This window comes from Elgaria multicarinata, chromosome 11, assembly GCF_023053635.1.
Source record: "Elgaria multicarinata webbii isolate HBS135686 ecotype San Diego chromosome 11, rElgMul1.1.pri, whole genome shotgun sequence".
In the NCBI taxonomy this organism is placed as follows: domain Eukaryota; kingdom Metazoa; phylum Chordata; class Lepidosauria; order Squamata; family Anguidae; genus Elgaria; species Elgaria multicarinata.
Window position 1 is genome coordinate 20,962,466 of NC_086181.1, and position 24,518 is coordinate 20,986,983.

Here is a 24,518-nt window from a genome sequence, read left to right on the forward strand (position 1 = left end):
ACCATTTTGTACACCTCTGTCATTTCTCCCCTTAGCATCCTTTTTCCCAAGCTAAACAATCCTAAATGATGTAACCTTCCCTCATAGGGGAGATGCACCAGCCCTGTAATAATTTTAGTTGCCCTTTTGTGCACTTTTTCTAGCTCTATGATATCCTTTTTTAGGTGTGGTGACCAGAACTGTACACAGTATTCTAAGTGTGGTTGCAGCACAGATTTGTATAAAGGCAGGATGATACTGGCCATTTTATTCTCAGTTCCTTTTCTTATAATGCCTAACATGGAGTTTGCTTTCTTTACAGCGGCCACACACTGGGTGGACATTTTCATTGAGCTGTCCACCCATCATATGTACACTTACCTGAGAGTAAGCCCCATTGAAAGCAATGGGACTTGCTTCTGAGTAGACATATATAAGATTGCACTGGATTGCATTGAACTGTTTCCCTCAGAATGAATTGTCACTTGCATCTCTACTCCCCTTCTACTCATTCCTTTTAACAAATGGAGGTGAGGTGCATGAGGACAGGGCCTTTTCTGTGGTAGCATCCTTTTAATGAAATACTCTCCAAGGAGTTGAAAAGTAGGATATAAATATACTGGATTGGATCCAAGCTTAGTACTAATTAGAGTAGTTCCACTCAAATCAATGAGACTTAAGTTGGTCATGATTTATTTGTTGATTCATAAACATTCCTAAGATTGTTACCCTATACTCACATATAGAATTGGGAAGAAGAAGAAGAAAAACATTGGTTCTTTGAAGGGCAGGATTGTGACCAAAAGTTGAAAGTGCCAGCACATGCTCTGGTTCTACATCTGCAACAAATAGTGCTCCTTTTGTTATCAGTTATGCTGCTATATGTGAGATGTGTGTGAGAGAAAAATATTAGGCAGCCCCTGTATTTGGTAAGGATATAGAACAGCATTCCTGACCATTTATTTATTTATTTATTTATTTATTACATTTTTATACCGCCCAATAGCCGAAGCTCTCTGGGCGGTTCACAAAAATTAAAATCATCATAAAACAACCAACAAGTTAAAAATACAAATACAAAATACAATATAAAAAGCACAACCAGGATAAAACCACGCAGCAAAATTGATATAAGGTTAAAATACAGAGTTAAAACAGTATAATTTAAATTTAAGTTAAAATTAAGTGTTAAAATACTGAGTGAATAAAAAGGTCTTCAGCTGGCGACGAAAGGAGTACAGTGTAGGCGCCAGGCGGACCTCTCTGGGGAGCTCATTCCACAACCAGGGTGCCACAGCGTAGAAAGCCCTCCTCCTAGTAGCCACCTGCCATGGTCCTAGTAGACCATGGGACATACTGACTTGCAATGATGGGAGTTGTCGTCCAACACCTATGTAGGGCACCAGGTTGGGGAAGGGCTGCTCTAAACAAAAAATGAGAAGTAGGTGGCCCTAAGTTGTTTGTCATAAGTTTTCCACAACCCCACTGTCACCTCTGCATATCCTATTCTCCTCCTGGGCTTTGGGAGAATGAGAATTTCACTGGCACTTTCTGCCTCCTTAGGGATCATTGAAATCAGTAGGACTCGTTTCTGAGTGGAAGTAACTGATGCTGATGCTGGATCTGCTGCCTGCTATTTAGTTTTAGGTGTCTGGTTAAAGTAATTTAAAGTAATTTGTCCAAACTTTTCAAAAAGTAGTTCCTCTGTCACTCTGATGAGATGATGAATTGTGGAGGGATTGTGGGGATTTCTTCTGTGGTAGGGTCACTGGGCGTCTAGCAATATTACAAGGCTTGGCTATATTTGGAGTGGTGAAGGGTGACCAGTTGCTGCGCCTTTTGGTTTCTCCTCCCCCACATATCTACCTCTTGCTTCAAGGTTAAAGGTATCAGTTCCCTTTAATGAATTTTCTCTTGAATGTGTTCCCTCCCACCCTCAATATCTTCACTCCCCATCTAGGGCCAGATCTACACGTCGTTGCGAAGGCGCTTCCGTGCGCTTTTTTTAAAGACGTATCCTAAAAGAAGCACCTCTTTCTTTACTTTGTGTACTGTGAGCTAGGCAGCGCCGCCTGTGGAAGAATCTCTACCCCATTCAAAGACGCTGCTCTGGCCACGTCCCGGCGGCGGCGGCTCCTTCTGTTTGTATTTGCATTTGTGTGCGCGTGTGCGAGCACACACCGAAGAGAGTCCCGGGGAGATGACACTGCGGGGGAGAGTGAGAGGCAGGAGCTGAACTCGTCTGCCGTGCACACGCAAACGCAAATACAAACACACTGAGGGAGAAAAGTGTTTTGCAGGAGGAGCCGCTGCCACCGGGACGCGCCAGAAGAGCCGCCGGGTGGGAGGGGGGATTATTCGAATGGAAGAACACGTGAGGGGGAAGCGGCCTGAGCAGCGTCTTTGAATGGGCCTAGATCAGCCTTCTGCTATCCCACATTAAACTCTATATGTTTTGAAACAAATCTAAGTGATTGGGAGTTGACTTAAAATTCATCTAGAAGCTGACTGATTTTGTTATGGGAAAATAAAACGGAACTATTAATAAATAATTATTATGCTACAGTTGCAAGTTAGAATATTGAATATAATTCAAAATGTTAAATTCCACAACAATGGTTACAGATATAGATATAGGTATCCTGATCCATAACATTCTTAGGGACACAAAAATGTATCTTTACAAATTTATGTTTAGAAATGACATGTGTATCTCTACAAAATTATTTGACAGTGACATAGGAACCAAAATTATGTGACAGTCACATAGGAACTGACTACATTTTTAAAAAATCATCATCATATTTTGAAAGCACTAATGAGAAAACAACACACATAGCTGTTCTTATATCTGATTTTCTTCTGGGTTTTAACAAACAAAAATGCAATAAGTCTTCTCAAGGCATCCTTTACCTCCCTATTTCTCAGACTATATATGATGGGATTCAGCATGGGTGTCAGGGTGGTATAAAAGACAGAGAAGACTTTATGAAAGCCATTCAGTCTATTAGTACTTGGTATAACATAGATACTAATCAGTGTGCCATAAAAAATGGTAACTACCAAGAGGTGAGAGGAACAAGTGGAAAATGCCTTTTGCTTCCCTGTAGTAGAAGGAATTTCCATTATCGCTACAATGATGAAAAAGTAGGATGTTAAGGTCAGTGTAAATGGAGGAAAGGTGATTATGGAGCTTTCAACATACACAAAAAGTTTTAATATTTGGGTGTCACTGCAAGATAGTTCTATAAGTGGAAAGGTGTCACAAAAATAATGGTCAATTTCATTGTCAACACAGAAAACTAACTTGGATATTAAAATCATTGTCATACTACTTAACAGAAGACCACTAATCCAAGAGCTGACTGTCAGCTGAAGACACAGTTTGTCACTCATCATGGTGACATAATGTAAAGGCTTACATATAGCTAAGTACCGGTCATAGGACATTACAGATAAGAGATAGCATTCCACAGTTCCCAGTGAACCAAAGACATATTCTTGTACAAAGCATGCACTGACAGATATAGTCTTCCTTCCTGTGATGAAACTGGATAACATCCTTGGTAAGATATTTGAGCTGCAGCAGATCTCCAAGCAGGAGAGGTTCCCAAGGAAAAAGTACATGGGGGTGTGAAGGTGTTGATCAGTGACAACTAGTAGAATAATGAGGATGTTCCCAGCCATGGTCACAATGTAGATGAGGAGAAACAGCAGGAAAAGCGGAATTTGTAATACCTGGTTCTCTTCAAATCCCAGAAGAATTAATTCAGTTATGTATGATTGATTTTTGAATGTGGCATTGTCAAATAACTGCACCTGCAAAAACCATATTAATGGAAAATCATAGTTCTTGTTTTGTTTTGGAACTCCCCCAAAAAGGTTGGATAGAGCAAAAATAATTAGATATGTACAAAACCTAACCCATTATTTAAATGAAGTTTCTGCCTTTCTGCCCCATGGTCTCAGATATCAATAGAATACTACAGGATCTCTTGTATGTCTTTTCTTTTCATGAACCATAGGTGTAAACCAGAACATGAAACGTACATCCATTATATGTACATCCATGTCCATTATATTCAATGGGGGGTGCATGCAAATAAGGATGTAGTTCTGTACTCTATAGATGTGCATCTAGTGACATGGAGCTTGGTCTGAACAGCACATTTGTACGTTTTATATAATGTTTTGTTTTTTGTTTTTAAAAAAAGATTTTGTATTCCACTTGTATTCTCACCATGAAAATCATGGCAGTGTTGATAGGAATACAGTATGACTCCAAAGTCCAATGTGGTCTCACTGCTTAGCTTCAGCAAGGTTGTTGCTCCATCATGACCCTTCAGATCATGTTGCCTTGGTCTGTGTCTGAGATAGAATCATATAGGAATGGAATACTGGAACATCTGGGTCTGACTTATACAGACATTGGTCTATCTTGCTCAAAATTGTCTACATTCATGAGTAGTGGCTCTCCTGGGTTTTTGATGGGAGTCATTCCCAGCCTTACCTGAAGATGAATAGGATCTAACATGGGACCTTCTGCATGCAAAGCAACTGTATTACTCTAAAGCATCTGCATAGTTACAGAGCTTCCCCTATAATCACTAGGATCATCTCAGGTTTGAATCCTGGACCTGAAGCACTCAAATCGAGGATCATACCCCAGACCAATGAGACACTGAATGTCACTTTTTTCATGAATCATTCTGTAACAAGAAACATTCCTACACTGTATATTATCCTACAGTCTTTCTTTTGGGTGAAAAAATAATACCAGTCAACTATAAAGAATTTATTTTATATTCTTTGGCTTCAGCTATTTTTTTTAACTCAACCACTCTCAGCTTTACTATGCTATTTGGTGTTGAGATTAGTTCCCTGATTTAAGGATATGTTGCCCTGGTCTCCCTCCAAACTCTTGGCTTTTAAGATTTCAATACTTTTCCTGACCTTCTTGAATGCTGAGACAAATAGATTATTGTCCCTACTAATGAAACACTTGTGCAAATGTCCCTGAAATCAATCATCTATGTACACAAATAATTCTAGGCAGCATTGCTAACAATAGCATTTAATAAGAAAAGCATAAATGGACACATACCTTCAGTGGGGTAGACATAATTGATGTATAAAAGTAACTATCAGCAACCAGAATATAATTTCCCCAGGCGTTCCTCAGGTATAGATTTTGTTTTATAGCATTAATTTTCTGACTGAAAACTGTGATATTCCATTGTGATGATGCAACTGTTTTCATTAGTTAACACAAAGCAATGTTCAGTGAAATGTCTTTGTTCTAGGAATTTTAAACCTGAAGAACCCCATGACAACTTGTTACATACAGTACCTAAATGTGGACATCTTCTTTGCCCCTTGTGTGTCTCTTTCTCTAAAGCAGAAGGAGAAAATGTCATTCCAATGAATTTATGGTCCAAATTTATGGTTCATGGCAGGTGCTCTGATATGTGAATTAAATTAAATCATGTCCACCCCTAGCATATTACTAGCAGAAACACATAAACAGGTAGCCTATTACATCTGAAATAATATTTTGGATATGAGCTGCCTTTTATAGAAGAAGAGCAGGTTTCCTTTGGCATATTAACTAATCCCCCACATACACACTCCCAAGTGCTACAGCACTTTCTACACTCAAGGGAAATGTTTAGGAAGGGAGGAACTGGCAATATCAAAGTGGAATAATATATTTGAGGAGAGCAATATTCTCTGCTTTTCAAGTGATTTTATTGTTTTAAGTTGTAAGGCACTTTGGGTATTTTAAAAATGAAAACACACATATCCTACTGATGTTTACTGTCTCATGTTAGAGCTCAACTTGAGAGATTCTCGAAGCTATAGGATCTGTAGTTGAATACTTAGCTGGATCAGGAACATTTATGACCTCACTATTTAAGGGACACAGGAATGCCCCCTTAATTAAGGTGATTTGCAAAAAACAAAAAACAAAAAACAAAAAAAATTCCATCATTGTAATCCTTAAAAATCTACTGCTTATAAAAATAATGCCTGTTTAGGAGCCATCCAAACTCTTTCTAAAGAAGTCTGCAATTGTGCAAAATGTCAAACCAATTTGATAAACAATGGCAAAGGTACAGCAAGCTAAAAAGTACTGAAAATTGTGACTCTGACACATTTATACTATTTGTACAAATAGCACATTTGTACAAATACATTTGTACAAACTGCAGATCATGATTTCTTTGAAATGTTGGTGAACACCACTGATGGACATTTTTAGGTTGTCAAAAAGGTGAGCCTTTCATTGCTTTGGTGGAATTCTGAGTGGCAGTTCAAAAGTTATTATGTTTTTTCTCCCCCATGAAACCCATGGTAGAAACTGCTGGCAAAGTTGTGTCAGGCATGTTCAGTTCCACTCTGAAGCAAGAATGCTGCTTGTATGCTAGGGTAATTCTATTCTTTGAGTATAGCCTAGCTATAGAATGTGATATCATAAGTTAATTTCAAATACATTGAATGTCTCACTTGTTCTTTATTTCAGTGATTTTAACATTAAGCCATTATGTAGAACAGGTTTGTCTTAATTGTAGGCTGTAGGATCAGGCATGTGGCAAAGACTATGTTGGGGTTTGCACACTCACTTAGGGGCTGGCCATGTTGGGGTGGGCATGCCCCCTTGGGAGCAGCCATGTTGGGTGTCCTCCTTTTGGTTTCCAAAATATGGTCAGCCTACATTTGGACTAAGTGCATTTTTAAGAGTGTTTCCAAAGGCAGCTACTCATGTAATAAACTGAAGTCCAGGAGGCTGAATGACATAGGTGTATGGGGGGGGGAGGTGTCTGCCAGACTCCACCCACCCCTCAGATGCTTGCAACATCCCCATATTTCGATCTTCCACAGAGTGACCAGGGCATCAATAGAAGTGTCAGCCATGCCTGCAGGAGATCCTTATTATCTTTGCTGTGGGATTTAGAAGAATCTAACTAACCATCATGGGATGGTTGTTGTAGAAACACTAGTTCAGCCATGATGTCCTTGTACTTTTAAATTAAAAACAAATAAAGAAAAATGATGACAGGCATTAGAATAGGTACAAAAGCAGCACCAGGAAGGAATGAAACAGTTTAGATTGAAGTAATGGGCCTGTTCAGACAACATCTGTAAACCATTTTTGATGTGACTCCATTTTTGTCTGTTTGTATTTCAGAAGTTATCTCCACAGGCCCTAAAACACTAGTGTGCTAATTTGGTGCCAAAAAATAAAATAAAAATGGAATGGTCCACCAGTATCTGATGACTCCCCACTTCCTCCTGTGTTTGTTAAATTTTATTTGGGTGAATAATAGTGGCTTCTGTGCATTATTATGCTTTCTATGTTTTATGTATATTTGTCCTTAGAATATTTTTTAAATATTCATGGAATGTAGGAACAGATATAGTAGATAGGGTCTTAAAAGGGTGTGTGTGTTAAATCTAGGATGTGCCTTCTGTCAGAGGAAGGTCTCATCTCCTAAAAGGTCACTCTGACTGATTGTGTGGATCCCGTCATTCCACAGCTCACTCCATTATTCAGTCCCCTGACTCTCTGTCTAGAATTGTTATGGGACTGGAGGGGCTGTCATGGGAAGGAGGGTTTGGGAAGTACATGTCTGTCAGGGTAAGTTGATCCAGCATAACATGGATCCAACCTTAAATAGGTTACAACCTACCTACCTACTTCCCCCACCAAAGAAACTTAGCACCTAAAGAGAAAAGGATGCATAATTTCCATTAAAAATGCATATATAGACATGAATCAGCACATCCAAATTTTATGGAAATCTATGCTCTCTTTACATGAAAAAAGATGGCGGCTCTATACCAAAAGGGAAGCTAAAAGTGAGTTATAACATCCTGGTTGTGCTTTTATCCTGGTTGTGCTTTTTATATTGTATTTTCTATTTGTGTTTTTAACTTGTTGGTTGTTTTATGATGGTTTTAATTTTTGTGAACCGCCCAGAGAGCTTCGGCTATTGGGTGGTATAAAAATGTAATAAATAAATAAATAAATAAATAATATGCCTCCATTACTGCATACATATTCTAATATGATGAACTCAGAGGAAAGGTTGGGTTGAATAATATCTATAGGGCCTTAGCTAGAACTAAGGTTTATCCTGGTATGGTCCCAGGGTAAATGACACATAGGATATCCCAGGACCAGGCAGGGATGACCCCGGGATAAACCTTAGGTCTAGCTAAGGCCTAGGTCTTATCCAGGGCAGTGCCAGGATCATGGCAAAATGTCTTTGGTGAGCCACCTTCCAAGTTAATGGATTTTCTGGTGGTGGGCAGAAGCACTCCAACGAATAACAGTTCTCTGAGTCTGGCAGCAAGTTATCATTTTAATTTCCCTCAAACATACCAGAGTGACACTACATCAAGGATATTATGGGAAATTCAAATGACAGCTCCAGGATTCACAAAGAGGGGAGAGTTTCAACAACGCCATAGAGCAACAATATGTCAAGTACATTAAAGAAAACTAAAATAGTAGTGGGCTCCAAATCCCATCTTCCTGGCACTGACCGATGTACAAGAAAAGAAATTTAGCCGCAGGGCAAGCAGGCATGATGGGCCTTGCCAGAGAACAAAGTCATCTTATGGTAGGGTTATTGGGTTTCTGGCAAGATTACAAGGCTTGGATGGATTTAGAGTTAGAAGAGCTGCCTTCTGGAAGGGCTGAATTTGGAGTGGTGAAGGGCTGCCTTCTGGGTCTTTCCTCCCTTGAGTGCCTTTTACATGCTTCAAAGAGAAAGATAACTGCTTCTTTTATGAATTCTCTCTTGGACCTGTTCCCTTCCAGCATGGATATATCCATCCCCATCCTAGACTTCTCTTCTGCTACCCTAACTTTGACTTAATTTTAATATGATAGTAGCAGGCCAGTATGAATATTGAATTGCACTTCTATTGGTTACAGATGTTTATATGTATGTACTGGTTCAAATATTCTTATGCACACACACAAAATCTTTACAAATTTAGCTTTTTAGATGAAAATATGCATCTCTGCAAAAATGTTTGACAGCCAGAAAGCAGGTAGAATTAACAAAGAAATTGATAATACATATAAAAATCAAGCGATCAAATAAAAACAAAATCTTTCCCATTGTGAAAGCACTATTGGGGAAACACTACATATGGTAGTTCCTAGGTAGGATTTTCTCCTCCTTTTTATCAAAAAGGACTGAAATGAGTCTTCTCAAGGCATCCTTTACCTCCTTATTTCTCAAACTATATATGATAGGATTGAGCATTGGAGTAAGGATGGTATAGAAGACAGAGAAGAATTTATGAAGGTCATTAAGTCTAACATAGTTTGGATTCACATAAATAATAATTAGTGTACCATAAAAAATGGTCACTACCAAGAGGTGGGAGGAACAAGTAGAAAACGCCTTTTGTTTTCCTGTGGTGGAAGGAATTTTCATTATGGCTACAATGATGAAAATGTATGATGTTAAGGTCAATGTAAATGGAAGAAAGGTGAATACAGAGCATTCAACATACAGAAACAGTTTTAATATATGAGTGTCAGTACAAGATAGTTCTATGATTGGAAAGGTGTCACAAAAGTAATGGTCAATTTTATTGCCGTCACAGAACTCTAAAGTGGATATTAAGATCATTGTCACACTACTTGCCAGAACACCACTAAACCAAGAGATAGTTGTCAGCTGAAGGCACAACTTGCCATTCATCATGGTGACATAATGTAGTGGCTTGCATATAGCTAAGTACCGGTCAAAGGACATTACAGATAAGAGATAGCATTCTACAGCTCCCAGAGCACCAAAGACATATTCTTGCACAAAGCATGCATTGACAGATATAGTCTTCCTTCCTGTAAGGAAACTGGTTAACATCCTTGGCAAGATGTTTGAGCTGCAGCAGATCTCCAAGCAAGAGAGGTTCCCAAGGAAGATGTACATAGGGGTGTGAAGGTGTCTATCAGTGACAACTAGAAGGATAATGAGGATATTCCCAGCCATTGTCACAATGTAGATGAGGAGAAACAACAGGAAAAGCGGAATCTGCAATACCTGGTGCTCTTCAAATCCCAGCAGCATGAATTCAGTTATGTATGATTGATTTTGGAATTCTTCATTGTCAAATAACTGCACCTGCCAAAATATATATTTATTGAAAGTCATAGTGGCTCTTTTGTCTTGGATTCCCATTTTTATTTTGGAAAAATCATAAACAGGTAGAGTTGTAATAGGTACAAACATGACCAATTGCTTGAATGAGATTTCCACGTTTCTACCCCAAAGACAGCAATAGAAACCCTGCATAGTGTCTTGTATATCCTTGGTTTTATAAATCATGAGTATAAGTCAGACATTGAAATTTCCATCCAAATACAAGTGACGGCCATTGTGTTTAATTGGATGTACATCTGCATATGAGGATGCAGTTTGCAGCTCCATGGAAGTGCTCATGTGGCTTGGGGATTGGTCTGATGGGCAATTTCACAAGTAATGTTTTACATAATTATCTATGTAATGATTGCTTTTGCATCCCCCTTTTCTTCCATGAAGTAATGTTTGTGCTGGTAGGATTCCCATGTGGTTCACCTTTCATGCACAACTGAACCGAAGTCTGATTTTCTCACTAAGGGCACACTTGTGCAGCTGTCCCTGAAATCAACCATCTATGTACATGAAAAATTCTAGGCAGCATTGCTAAGGTTAGCATTTCATAAGAACAGAGCAAAAGGGCACATACCTTCAACGGGGTAGTCATAATCGATTCACAGATGAAACTATCAGCAACTGGGATGTAATTTCTTCAGGTGTTTCTCAATTATACATTTCGTTTTGTTATATTATTTTTCTGAATGAAACTGTTTGATATTCCATTGTGAAGAAAAAAGTTTTTTCTTTAGTTAGCACAAAGACTGTTAAGCAAAATGTCTCAGACATAGAAATTTAAAACCTGACAAAGCCCATGACAATGTATTATATTGTATTATATTGTATTTTATATTATGGTTTTATACTGTTGTTTTATACTTTGAAAGTTTTTAATTTTTGTGAACCGCCCAGAGTGCTCCGGCTATTGGGCGGTATAGAAATGTAATAAATAAATAAATAAATAAATAAATAAAAAATGTGTTAATTTCAGTACCTAAATGTGGACACCTTCCTTTCTTCTTTTGTGTCTCCTCCTTTGAAGCAGAAGAAGATGATGCCATTTCAGCTGGAGTTATGGTCTAAAGAGATGTTTCATGTCTGGTGTTCTAATGAATTAAATGAAATCATGCCCATCTTTACGATATCACTGGTGGAAACATCTGAATGTATCTGAAATGAACTTTTGGATATGAGCAGCCCTTTATAGAAGAAGAGCAGTTTTTCCTTGGCATATTAATTAACCACCACCCACCCCGAGATGCTACTGTGCTTTCTGCTCTCCAGGGAAATGTACAGCAAGATAAAATTGACTATATCAAAGAGCAATAATACATTTGAGGAGAACAATATTCTTCCCTTCCTTTTCAATTGCCTTCATTGTTTTATGTTGTAATCCACTTTGAATACGTTTGAAACGAAGGCACACATATGCGTGTGCGTGCACGCACACACACACACACACACACAACTAAAGTTTACCTTGTCCTGTTTGAACCCAAATGGAGTGATTCTCAATGCTGCAACTTCTAGCAATAAGATTAGTAGCTAAATACTAAAACATTTTAAATCTCTCTATTAAAGTAGCATGTATATACCCATTTTGTTCAGATGAGTCTCTCTCTCTCTCTCTCTCTCTCTCTCTCTCTCTCTTTAACACACACACACACACAGAGAGAGAGAGAGAGAGAGAGAGAGAGAGAGAGAGAGAGAGAGAGAGGCAGGCCATGGCTACACTAGGCGATATCCCAATGATCGCCCCAGGATGATCCCTTTGCATCCACATGACGCACAGGGCATCCTGGGAGCAGGGAGGGATAATCCCTGGGCTATTGGCAAGCCCTTTCCCCCCACTTTTTCTGCAGCCTCAGCGGAAAGTGTGGCCAGGCATTGCGTGTTGTCTCGGCTCCTCGCGAGTAACCGTGAGGAGCCAAGCATGGAACTCCTCAGCACCTCTGTGACCCATTGGGGTGTGGTGGGGGGAGGGCAATGTTGTTGTTGTTTTTTAAAAAACACACACCACACATCTTACCTTTTGTTTGAGCACTTGTGCGCACCTTTTCCTTTAAAAAAAACCAAAATGGCCGCTGCGATGTTGTATGCAGTGTGTAGACAAGGGCGACAATCTCGCAATCATAAAATTGTGAGATCGTCACCCTCCAACCCCCTCGTCTAGCCATGGCCAGAGAGAGAGAGAGATTTGCCAACATAATCCTCCATATTCTATTGCTTATAAATATGATCCCTTTGGAGCTAATAATGTTAAGTACAGCAGCCATGATCTTAAGAGCTTTATAATTGTGCAAGTTTTGTAAACCATCCAGAGAGCTTCGGCTATTGGGTGGAATAAAAATGCAATAAATAAATAAATACATATTTCAAACTGACCTGTTAAAAAGTGTCACAGGTGCAGCAAATTAAATTGTGTTGAAAATTGACACATAGACACAGCTGAACTTACATTTTAAGCTGTGGCTTGGTTTATCATGTATTTCTTTGAAATTGTGATAAAAATTACTGATGTACAATATTCTGGCTTGTCAAGGAGCTGTGTCTTTCATTAGTTTTGTGTAATTCTGAGAAAATGTTATTAATAAATAGGGCTGTGCATCACCTTGGATTTGAATCCCGAATCCAAGGCAATGTGGGATGATTTATAGGGGCTCATAATAGATCCGAGGTAAGGCAGACCAGGTCCAAATTGGTCCAAAGTGAATCAGAATCATCAGAAGAGACTTGTCTTGATTTGCCAATTCAGAACTTTTTTTGTTTTGTTTTTTTAGAGTAGGGAGGGGGGATGAGGAGTTTGGAGGGGGAAATTGGCTGTTAAGTGACAGCTTCATCCTGCAATCCTCTTAAAGTCTCGCAATTCTCTCCAGCAGCCTCCAATCACAATGGCAGAGGAGGGCTTAAGGGCAATCAGGAGATTGACTTTCCTTTGTCCTTGTTCATTGTGAGCTTGTCTTGGGTAGGAGTAGAAGTGTTTTGGGCTGGCTAGTTTAGGTTTTTTATTTATTTATTTATTTATTACATTTTTATACCGCCCAATAGCCAAAGCTCTCTGGGCGGTTCACAAAAATTAAAACCACAATAAAACAACCAACAGGTTAAAAGCACAATTACAAATACAGTATAAAAAGCACAACCAGGATTGTGCTTGTGTGTGTTGTTTGTTGTTTGTTGTTTGTGTTTGTTGTTTGCGTGTGTTTTTAGGTGTTGGAACTTGAATCTTTCTTGTGCTTTCCCCCTTCTCTCACTGTGATCTTACCTCTATTTCTCTTTTTGCTTGTCTTTTAAAAAAAAATTACAAAAAAATATATTTAAAAAAATCTTCCAGTTCTTAGACTTTACTTTGTTTGTTCCAATCCTATCTTTATTGGAATCAAGCAGGCATCATCATCATCATCATCATCATCTCTGCTTACAGTGCAGTAAGTCACCTCTGAGGGAACCTGAAGGGATCCTCCTCCTAGCCCTCTTTAAATAAGGGGATGCCATAGCATCTCACACTGTCCATGGGCAAGTCTAGATGGGGCGATATCCCAGGGATCATCCTGGGATTGTCCCTGTGCATCCACATGATGCTCAGGGGCTCCCAGGAGAAGGGAGGGATGATCCCTCCCTTTCCCCAGGATATGGCCCTACACTTCTATCCTGTTTTTTCCCGTGTTCTTGGGATGATTCTGGACCATGGGACATGTGGGCGGCCATCCTGGTTTCTCCCAGCTTCTCGCGAGTAAACGCGAAGCGCTGGGAACTAGGCATGGGCACGGAGCCCTTCAGGAGCTCCGTGCCCATCAGGGGTGGGGTGGGGGGAGTGGGAGCAGTTTTCAAAACAACAACAACAACAACAACAACAAACCTGACTTTGTCATTCGAGCACTCGTGTGCTCATTTTTAGTAAATCATATAAAATAAAAAATGGCGGCCACAACGTCCTCCATCCTCCTGGGACATTGCATGATGCGTGTGGACTGAGGGGAGGATTTCACGATTAGCATATCACAAGATCCTCCCCCTCTCTCCTGGAAAGCCGGGAGGTCTAGACATGCCCTATGTTTTGCACGAATGTGCCCACCTTGCAGGGCTCGTTTGTGCATTTCTTGCTTTGACTCAGGGCATGAATGTCAGCTGCATTTTGAAAGTGCTGCTATTGAGAGTGACTGTTCTTCTAGAACTTTTCTATCTTTGTTAGAATCAAGCAGGCTCTATTATTATTAGTATTAGTATTAGTATTAGTATTAGTATTAGTATTGCTTACAGTGCAGTAAGTCAATTCTTAAGAACCCGAAGGGATCCTCCTCCTAGCCTCCTAGCATTTCTGATTAAGGGGATACTGTGCTGTCACATCTCTATGTCTCGCTCCAATGCCTACTGACTTATGGCCACATGGAACTGCTGCTCTATATCATGCTTTGACTCAGGAACATGCATACCTTGCAGGGCCAGTTTGTTTGCTTTCTGCCTGCCTGCCTGCCTCTGTGCGCATGCACATCTGTGTTCACCTGGTGATGGAGAGAAGTAGTTGGACACCACAGGTCTATGGCATACTTGCTCACTGTGTGCCCTCTTCACTAGGTGCCTGCCTTTCTGTGTGCTTCTGCCAGCCTGCCTCTGCCAGCCCACCTGCCAATTTTCTGCCCTCCTCGTACCTGGGAGATTTAGCTGGGTTTGGTGGTTCAATATATGAGCCTATGGCATACTTGGTCCCAGTGCTCCATGCCCGTAGTCATCTGCCTGCTTATCTGCCCACCTTGTGCCACTGGGAAATAGCTGGACTAGGTGGCTGGACTTCACGAATCTATGGCATACTTGTTCAATGTGTGCTCTCACCCATAGGTGCCTGCCTTAGCTGCCTGCCTACCTGCCTGCCTCTGCCAGCCAACCTGCCAACTCTTTGCCAATGTCAGCCTGCCCACCCACCTCTTCGCTCAGCTGGTGCCATTGGGAAGTAGCAGGACTTCATGGAACAGTACCATGACTCTATGGCATACTTCCTCACCTCTTGCCTGTGCACCTGCTCACCTCTCCAATTATATCTGTCAGGGCCTGCCTTGCAGGGTCAGTTTGTGTTTCTGGCTTTGAATCAAAACAATCCTTGGGTCTCTTATGTCCATGGTAGAATTGCTTCTTCCTACTGCCATGATCCTGTCACAGCCAGGCATTAGCATGGCTCCATCCAAAAAGCTGTGCAAATGTAACCATCAGCCCACCTCCCTGGGCTGGTTTGGTTTGACTCAACCTTCAGTGGGTTTTAGTGAGACACATGGCTCCCAGGTAATGTGTATCGCAGGCACCTTATGTCAGGGTTTAACTTTTCCCTTTTCTTCTCTTAATGGGAAGAGCCTCAGGACATGTGTTAGATTCAGAACAGACAAAAGAAAACTGAAGTAGGGGAGATTTGCACTGCAAAAACATACAGAGATTAATGATGTCATCAAACAACACCTTCAATCGCTCTTTGCTTTGAGCGATTTCCCTGAAAAACAATATTTTACCTGTTAGTTGCAGACAAAGTACTGCAACGATCTGTCTGGAATTTGGCAGACATGAGCACCTCCAGAGGGACAAATTCTGCCAAAGTGGCCCTTCCAAGAAATTCCTGACATGTGTAGCTGGTAACTTTATCCTACATATAGTGGAGGAAGGAACTAGGTTGTGCTTTTTATATTGTATTTTGTATTTGTGTTTTTTTTTCCGAGGAGATGGGAGATTTGGCATACAGCACCTACATTACTTAATTGCAAAAATGGCCAAGGGATTTATTACTTCACCCTTCTTTCTAAAAAAATAAAATAAAAAATCAAGGTGGGGGGAGATACTTCTCAATGACTGGTAGCAGAACAAGGTTCTCAAGAGCTTCTTGGACTACCTAGAATGAATTTCTAGTAACTGTGGATAGCTGGGATGCTACAGCAGCTTCATACTGCCACCAATGAGTATGGGGTTTACATACATATGAGAAACCCTCTTTTAAAGTTAAATAAGGTAAAGACCAAGCACCAACCTCCCTACCCCACCCCAAAATTTTGCCATTTCAATTTCACCCAAATGCTCCAGAATGACATTATATCAAGGATAGTTTGGGAAATTCAAATAACAGCTCAAAGATTCACAGAGAGGGGTGAGTTTATTTATTTATTACATTTATATCCTGCCCTTTTTCCTCCAAGGAACCCAAGGCGGCATACATAATCATCCCCCTCTCCATGTTATCCTCCCAACAACAACCCTGTGAGGTATGGCATTTCCACAATTCTATAGAGCAACAATATGTCAAGTACATTAAGGGAAACTAAAATAGTAGTGGGCTCCCAATCCCATCTCCTTGGCACTGACCTATATACAAGAAAAGATATTTAGCCCCAGGGCAGGCAGGCATGATGGACCTTGCCAGGAAGACCAAAGCAGTGAATGCCTTATCTTGAAACTATGTAGCTATAGTGAATTCAAATGAGCCTAAAGCACCGAGTATTCTTATGTTAGGGTTATCGGGTCTCTGGCAAGATTACAAGGCTTGGATGGATTTAGAGTTAGAAGAGCTGCCTTCTGGAATGGCTGAATTTGGAGTGGTGAAGGGCTGCCTTCTGGGTCTTTCCTCCCTTGAGTGTCTTTCGCATGCTTGCTTATTTATTTTTTTATTACATTTTTATACCACCCAATAGCTGAAGCTCTCAGGGTAGTTCACAAAAACTAAAACCATAATAAAACAACCAACAGTTTAAAAACACAAATGCAAAATACAGTATAAAAAGCACAACCAGGATAAAACCATGCAGCAAAAATTGATATAAGATTAAAATACAGAGTTAGAACAGTAAAATTTAAATTTAAGTTAAAATTAAGTGTTAAAATACTGAGAGAATAAAAAGGTTTCCAGCATGCTTCGAGGAGAAAGGTAACTGCTTCTCTCTTGCTCCTGTTCCCTTCCACTATGAATATGTCCATCCCCATTCTAGACTTCCTTTCTGCAACCCTAACTTTGATTCATTTTAATACGAGACTAGCAGGACAGGTTGAACATTGAATTACCCATCTGTTGGTTACACAGGTTTATATGTATATACAAATATTCTCATGCACACACACACACAAACCCTTTACTAATTTAGGTTTTTAGAGGAACATATGCATTTCTACAAAATAATTTGACAGGATGATAGCAAATAATTAACCTAGCAATTGATAATACATATGAAAATCAAGCTATCAAATAAAACAAAATATATCCCATTTTGAGAGAAATAATGGGGAAACACTACATATAGCTTTTCCTAGATAGGATTTTCTCCAGAGTTTTATCAAAAAGGACTGAAGTGAGTCTTTTCATGGCATCTTTTACCTCCTTATTTCTCAGACTATATATGATCGGATTGAGCATTGGAGTCAGGATGGTATAGAAGACTGAGAAAACTTTATGAAGGCCATTAAGTCTAACAGTGTTTGGAATCACGTAAATACTAATCAGTGTACCATAAAAAATGGTAACCACCAAGAGATGAGAGGAACAAGTAGAAAATGCTTTTTGCTTCCCCATAGTGGAAGGGATTTTCATTATGGCTACAATGATGAACATGTATGATGTTAATGTCAGTATAAATGGAGGAAAAGTGACAATAAAGCTTACAACATATAGACTCAGTTTTAATATCTGGGTGTCACTGCAAGATAGTTCTATGACTGGAAGCGTGTCACAAAAATAATGATCAATCTTATTGCCAGCACAGAAAACAGATTTGGATATTAAAGCAATTATCAAACTACTTGCTATAACACCACTAAACCAAGAGATGGCTATCAATTCGAGACACAACTTGCCATTCATCTTGATGACATAATGTAGTGGCTTACATATAGCTAAGTACCGGTCATAGGACATTACGGATAAGAGATAGCATTCCACAGCTCCCAGAGAACCAAAGACATATTCTTGCACAAAGCATGCATTGACAGATATAGTCTTCCTTCCTGTAAGGAAACTGAATAACATCCTTGGCAAGATATTTGAGCTGCAGCAGATCTCCAAGCAGGAGAGATTCCCAAGAAAAATGTACATGGGGGTGTGAAGGTTTCGATCAGTTGCAACAAGCAGGATAATGAGGATATTCCCAGCCATGGTCACAATGTAGATGAGGAGAAACAACAGGAAAAGTGGAATCTGCAATACCTGGTTCTCTTCAAATCCCAGCAGCATGAATTCAGTTTGTGAGGATTGATTTTGGAATTCTGTATTGTCAAATAACTGCACCTGCAAAAAGCATGTTAATGGGAAAAAACATAGTGGCTCATTTGTCTTGGATTCCCCCCCCCCCAAAAAAAAGAAATTATGGAAAAATCAGAAATAGGTAGGTTTGTAAAACTTGACCAATTATTTGGATGATGTTTCCATGTTTCTTCCCCACAGTCTTAAATAGCAATAGCAACCCTGAATAGTGTCTTGTATATCCTTGTTTTTATAAATCATGGGTATAAAACAGACATTGAAATTTCCATCTAGATGCAATTGTTGCCCATTGTGTTTAATTGGGTGTACATCTGCAAATGAGGATGTAGTTTACAGCTCCATGGAAGTGCTCTTGTGGCTTGGGGATTGGTCTGATGGGCAATTTCACAAGTAATGTTTTACATAATTATCTATTTAATGATTGCTTTTGCATCCCTCTTTTCTTCCATGAAAGTAATGTTTATGCTGGTAGGATTCTCATGTCGTTCCCCATTTATGCAGAACCAAACCAAAATCTGCTTGTTTCACTAAGGGCACATTTGTGCAGCTGCCCCTGAAATCAACTATCTACGTACATGGAAAATTCTAGACAGTGTTGCTAAGGTTAGCATTTCATAGGAACAGCGTAAAAGGCCACATACCTTCAATGGGGTAGCCATAATCAATTTACAGACGAAACTATCAGCAACCAGGATGTAATTTCTTCAGGTGTTTCTCAGTTATACATTTTGTTTTGTGCTATTATTTTTCTGACTGAAACTGTGTGATCTCCCATAGTGATCCTACAGCTGTTTTTAGTAGTTAACACAAAGCAGTGTTCAGCCCAATGTTTCAGTCATAGACATTTAAAACCTGAGGAAGCCCATGAGAACTTGTAGATTTCAGTACCAAAATGTGGACACCTTCTTTTCCTCTTTCGTGTCTCCTCCTCTAAAGCAGAAGATGATGTCATTTCAGCTGGACTTATGATCTAAAGAGATGTTTCATGTCTGGTGTTCTAATGTATGAATTAAATGAAACCATGCCCATCTTTATTATATTACTGCTGGAAACAAAGAAACATGTAAACTATTACATCTGAAATAATCTTTGGGATATGAACTGCCCTTTATAGAAGGACAGGTTTCCCTTGGCGATTAATTAACCTCCATCCACCCTCAAGTGCCTACTGTGCTTTTTGCACTCCATGGAAATGTACAACAAGAAAGAATTGACAATATCTTTGGGCAATAATATATTTGAGGAATAAGATTAGTAGCACAATACTAAAACAATTAAGATTTCACTGTAAAAGTAGCATGTGCATGCCGATTTCATTCAGATGCCCCCATGTACAGATATCTGCCAACATAATCCTCCAAATTCTATTGCTTCTAAATATGATTTCTCTAGAGCTGATAATAATGAAACATGGCACCCATGGCCTATCTGAAGAGCTTTATAGTTGTGCAGCATTTCAAACTGATCAGATAAACAGTGTCACAAGTACAGTGAATTAAATTGTAATGAATGACACATAAACACAGCTGTACTTTCATTTTAAACAGTGGTTTGGCATATCATATATTTCTCTGCAATTGTGGTGAAAATTACTGATGTACAGTAATTTGAGGAGGTGTGTCTTTCATTAGTATGATGAAATTCTGAGCAAATGTTATTAAGGTTTCTATGTCAGGCATTCTGTGTCTCACTCTAAAAGGAGAATGCTACTTGAATTCCCAAGTAATGCTACTGTATTCTTTGGACATGACTGACTTATTCCATAAGTTATGGAATGTGACCTCTGAAGGTGATAATCTGCTATTGTGGTCTTTCCCATTAAAAGGGGTGTTGAATAGTGGTTTAAAATGACCCCAATTTGACTTAGGATGCTTCACAGGGTGCCCACCTCACCTTGGCACCAAAGCTGATGTGAGATTCACCCTCCCCCCTTGAAAAGTGTCAGCCTTGCAGGTTCTTGGGCACCACTTGTGTTACCATCACTGAGGAAAGCCAAAAGCAAGGCTGACTAGGAGCCTATTAGACTCCTGGCTTCCTGCGCTTCCCTTTTCCCCTCACCACCCCACTTTATGGCCACTGTAGTTTACAGCCATAGATATACTAAAACTAAAGAGCCCTCGCTCTTACTTTAAATCATGGCCTGGCTCTCAGGAGGAGGACACATTTGCAGGTATGTCCTGGTGGTGGATGGTTGGGCAGCCACGGCAGTCATGGCTAATTGTGGTGGAGGTAGGTGGTGGCGGCAGGCAGCCACGGTGGTGGGAGGCAGCAGCAGCAAGGGCTTGGGAGTTTGGGGAGGGAAAGGGAAGTGAGTCCAATGAGACCAATGGATTAACCTGGATTCATGGCCAGCCTTGTGTTGGCTTCTTTGGGCGGGGTGGTGGTACAGGGGAGCGGCCTTGAAGCACCCCAAATGGGCCTGAGATGCCCCGAGGCTTCAGGGTCGATATGCTTCAGCCTCGGGACACCTCTGGCCAACCTGGTGCCACTCTGGATTCATCCTGTCTTGCCTCGGATCTGGGGATTTGGCCAGAGGTGATGCACAGCCCAAGTTAAAAGATTGGACTGAACTGTAGAGTCTCATGTTTGAAATACACATCTGTCAGAAACTCACTAGGAGGCCTTAGACATGCAAGTATTCTTTCAGCTCCCCTCCCCTCTTACTTATGGTGATAATTGCATCCTAATTGTGTGTCCTACTTCATACTATTGTTCTAAGAATTACAATATAGGCGATCATTACTATAAAGTGCTATATAATTCATGCATTTATTTACTGCACTTTTAAATCGTTCAATAACTGAAGTTCTCTGCCAGTTCACAATACATTAAAAGCATACAGAGCAAACATTAAACAATAAATTGTGTTGAATAAAACCAAGGTAAAACCACCAGTAAAGAATAAAATCATTACAGCATCATGAAACCAGATTAAATCCAGCCGCAGAATAAAATAGTGGAAGGAGTACATAAAATGCCTTGGAGAATTAAAAAAAAAAGAAAGAAAAGTTCTTCACCTGTTGCCAGAAAGACTATAAGATGCTAGGGCAGCCTCTCTGGGGAGAGAATTCCACAAATGGGGTGACACCATTGAAAAGGCTTTCTCTCTTGAAGCCACCCACCTTGCTTCATTACCTGGGGGCATCTGGAGGCAGACCACAGATGATGAACTTAATGTCCTGCCAGGTAAATATGTGAGATGCTGTTTCTTCAGATCACCTGGCCCCAACATATTCGGACTTTAAAAATTTATCAGCAGTTTGATAATATAGTTATCATAACAATTGCTGGTTATTGGCTATTGATGGCTAATGGTTCTTGGTCAAAGTTACTTAGTGGGAGCTAGTGCTGAGGCAACCAGACCCCGTTTGAAGTTTAGACATCCCATTTGGACTAACTGAAGTTTCCAGACTGTTTTCAGCCCCACTGAATCTGGGAGACCAAACAGGGTTCATCGGGGGGGGGGTCCACCAGACTCCACCCATATCTCAGATTCTTGTGACATCCCCATATGTCCATATTCCACAGAGTGATTAGGGCATCAACAGAAGTGTCAGCCATGCCTGCAGGGGATTCTTATTATCTTTGCTGTGGGATTTAGGGCCTTACTAGACAAGGCCTTAGCGCGCCTTCTCACCCGGTTTCCCTGCTGTGCGTCCAGATGACGCACAGGGGAATCCGGAGGCAGGCCGCGCTGAGGCCTCCTTCAACGCGCCATAAGTGAATGTGCTTATGGCCCTCTTTTTGCCCAGCTCTGGCCTCAGGCCGGAGCTGGGGAACGTCTAGCGACTTCCGCGGCTTTTCGCGGCTCCTCGATTACTCGCGAGGAGCCGCGAAAAGCCGCGGACCGGCCTGGCACAGCGCTCATATCAGCGCTGTGCCCATCGGCCCGGGGCGGGGGGGAAAGAGAGGGGAGGGCGAAGGATGGGAGGCAAGGGGGGGCGGGTGACAGAGGGAGCGCCGCTCACCGCCGCCGCCGCTCGCAAGCAGGCGAGCGCCGCTTGCGCGGGCATGCATTGCCCGGGCAAGCGGCGAGTGGCGCTCCCTCTGTCACCCTCCCATCCTTCCCCCCTCCCATCCTCCCCCCCCCGGTTTTTACAAAAACACCCCTTACCTTCTTCGGGCCACCCACGGCCCCTTTAAACAAACAAACAAACAAAAAGGCGGACGCTGCAGGGCTTGCGTCCTCCCTGCGGCTCCGGCGTCTGGAAGCATGGGGGAGGCGCGCTAACGGTAGCGCGCCTCGGCCCCGCCTCCCTGCCGGCGTAAGCCGGCAGGTCTAGCAAAGCCCTTAGAAGAATCTAACTAACCATCATGGGATGGTTGTTGTAGAAAGGCTAGTTCAGCCATGATGTCCTTGTACATTTAAATTAAAAACAAATAAAACAGGTGGCAGTCATTGGAATAGGTACAAAAGCAGCACCAGGAGGAAATGTAACAATTTAGATTGAAGTAATGGGCCTGCTCAGACAACACCCTAAGCCATGGTAAGGCCACATACCTTTTTGCAGCAAATGGTTAGTGAGCATGTTTAAACCATGGTTATATAGCTGCCATGATTAGGAATGGTTCATATGATATGCTAAGCCATAGGTTTTAGCTCAAAATGCTTAACTACCATGGCTTAGTGTGTCATCTGAACCGGGTCAATGTGTCTGCTGGAGTGGGGGAAGCTTAACTATTCCAGAAGGCACTGGACATCCCGTGCCACATCTAACCCTCATTCTGCTGTTCCCTTCACGAGGTTCTAGATGTTTGTTTGCAAAGATGAGTCTGGAACATGGCAAGTAGAAAAGTAGCTTTGGGGAGGATCCAGAGGAATGGTGGTGGTTTCAGAGAGGGTTAAGCACTCCCTCTACCTCTGCTACTTTTTCACTCCAAATCCTCCCCTGTTAAATTTCTTTGTCCCAAAAAATGTTCATCAGGCTTTTCTACATATATGTGAATATGGGGGTGGCGTTAATGATGGAAAGGATGGAAGGCAACAATGCTTGGGTGGGGGGATGGAAAGGAACACCCTCTATGTAAAGGAGAAACCCTCTCCATAAACAAATCCTTGTTTATTTGTCCTGCCCAACTCAATTGGAATAACGGGGCTTATAATAATCACATTATTGCAAAGATAATCCTGTTCATGTAACATATTGTTCTGCTGGGTTGCTTGTGGTCTTCTTTTACACTGGATAATCCTCTATTTGAAGGGCAATCTGGGTTCATCCAATTTTGTACTCTTGAAAATGAGGCAGAACTGGTGAAATTTCCAAGGGGATGGAAATTTGGCACACAACACTTAGAGCATTTAACTATAACAACAGCCAAGTGATTTATTATTTCACCTTTTTCTCTTTTTTAAAAAAAATAAGGCTTCACAACTTCTGGTAGCAGAAAAAGATTCTCAGGCGCCTCCTGACTCCTTGTGCTACCTGGAATGGATGCCTTGTGGAAATTCCAGCAATTGTGGCTGGCTGGGAAGCTACAGGGAGATTCATGCTGCCACCAGTGAGTGTGAGGTGTTTTTTTTTTAAATAAAATAAAGGAGGGACAGGACCCCTCCAATGCCTTGTAAAGTTAAATAAGATAATGGCCAAGCACCAATCTCCCCAACCCAAAATATCTTACCAAAATGTGTGGATTGTATTTGTTTAAACCATCTACTTTATTGATTTTGAGAATTTGAAATTATTTTTAGCTAATATCTGAATTAGGTTTTATATGTGTATTTATTTAATAAATTTATTTATTGCATTTTTATATCGCCCAATAGCCGAAGCTCCCTGGGTGGTTCACAAAAATTAAAACCATTCAAAGTATAAAACAAACAGTACAAAAACATGATATAAAATACAATATAAAAGCACAACCAGGATAAAATCAGCAGCAATACAGAAATACAAATTTAAAACAGCCAAATTAAAATTAAATTTATAGATTGTTAAAATGATAAGACAATAAAAAGGTCTTCACCTGGTGTCTGAAAGAACATAGTGTATGTGCCAGGCGAATTTCCTTAGGGAGCTCATTCCACAGCCGGGGTGCCACAGCAGAGAAGGCCCTCTTCCTGGTAGCCACCTGCCTCACTTCCTTTGGCAGGGGCTCATGGGGAAGGACCCCTGAGGATGACTTTAGGGTCTGGGCAAATACATATAGGAGGAGGCGTT

The 24,518-nt window shown here is 40.8% G+C and overlaps 3 protein-coding genes across 3 annotated transcripts; all 3 read right to left on the bottom strand.

Moving 5' to 3' along the window:
- Positions 1-2,778: 2,778 nt before the first annotated feature.
- LOC134405323 (olfactory receptor 1361-like) lies at positions 2,779-5,101 on the bottom strand. The gene is made up of 2 exons (XM_063136567.1): positions 5,084-5,101; positions 2,779-3,798 (listed from the first exon to the last, which is right to left on the bottom strand). The coding sequence occupies exons 1-2, from the start codon at positions 5,099-5,101 to the stop codon at positions 2,779-2,781; spliced, it is 1,038 nt and encodes a 345-aa protein (XP_062992637.1).
- A 4,036-nt stretch (positions 5,102-9,137) lies between these two features.
- Positions 9,138-10,157, bottom strand: LOC134405324 (olfactory receptor 2G3-like). The gene has a single exon (XM_063136568.1). It carries the CDS (start codon positions 10,155-10,157, stop codon positions 9,138-9,140), a length of 1,020 nt encoding a protein of 339 aa, XP_062992638.1.
- A 7,237-nt stretch (positions 10,158-17,394) lies between these two features.
- On the bottom strand, positions 17,395-19,019 carry LOC134405325 (olfactory receptor 1M1-like). Its single transcript, XM_063136569.1, has 2 exons — positions 19,002-19,019; positions 17,395-18,429 (listed from the first exon to the last, which is right to left on the bottom strand). The coding sequence occupies exons 1-2, from the start codon at positions 19,017-19,019 to the stop codon at positions 17,395-17,397; spliced, it is 1,053 nt and encodes a 350-aa protein (XP_062992639.1).
- Between the last annotated feature and the right edge of the window lie 5,499 nt (positions 19,020-24,518).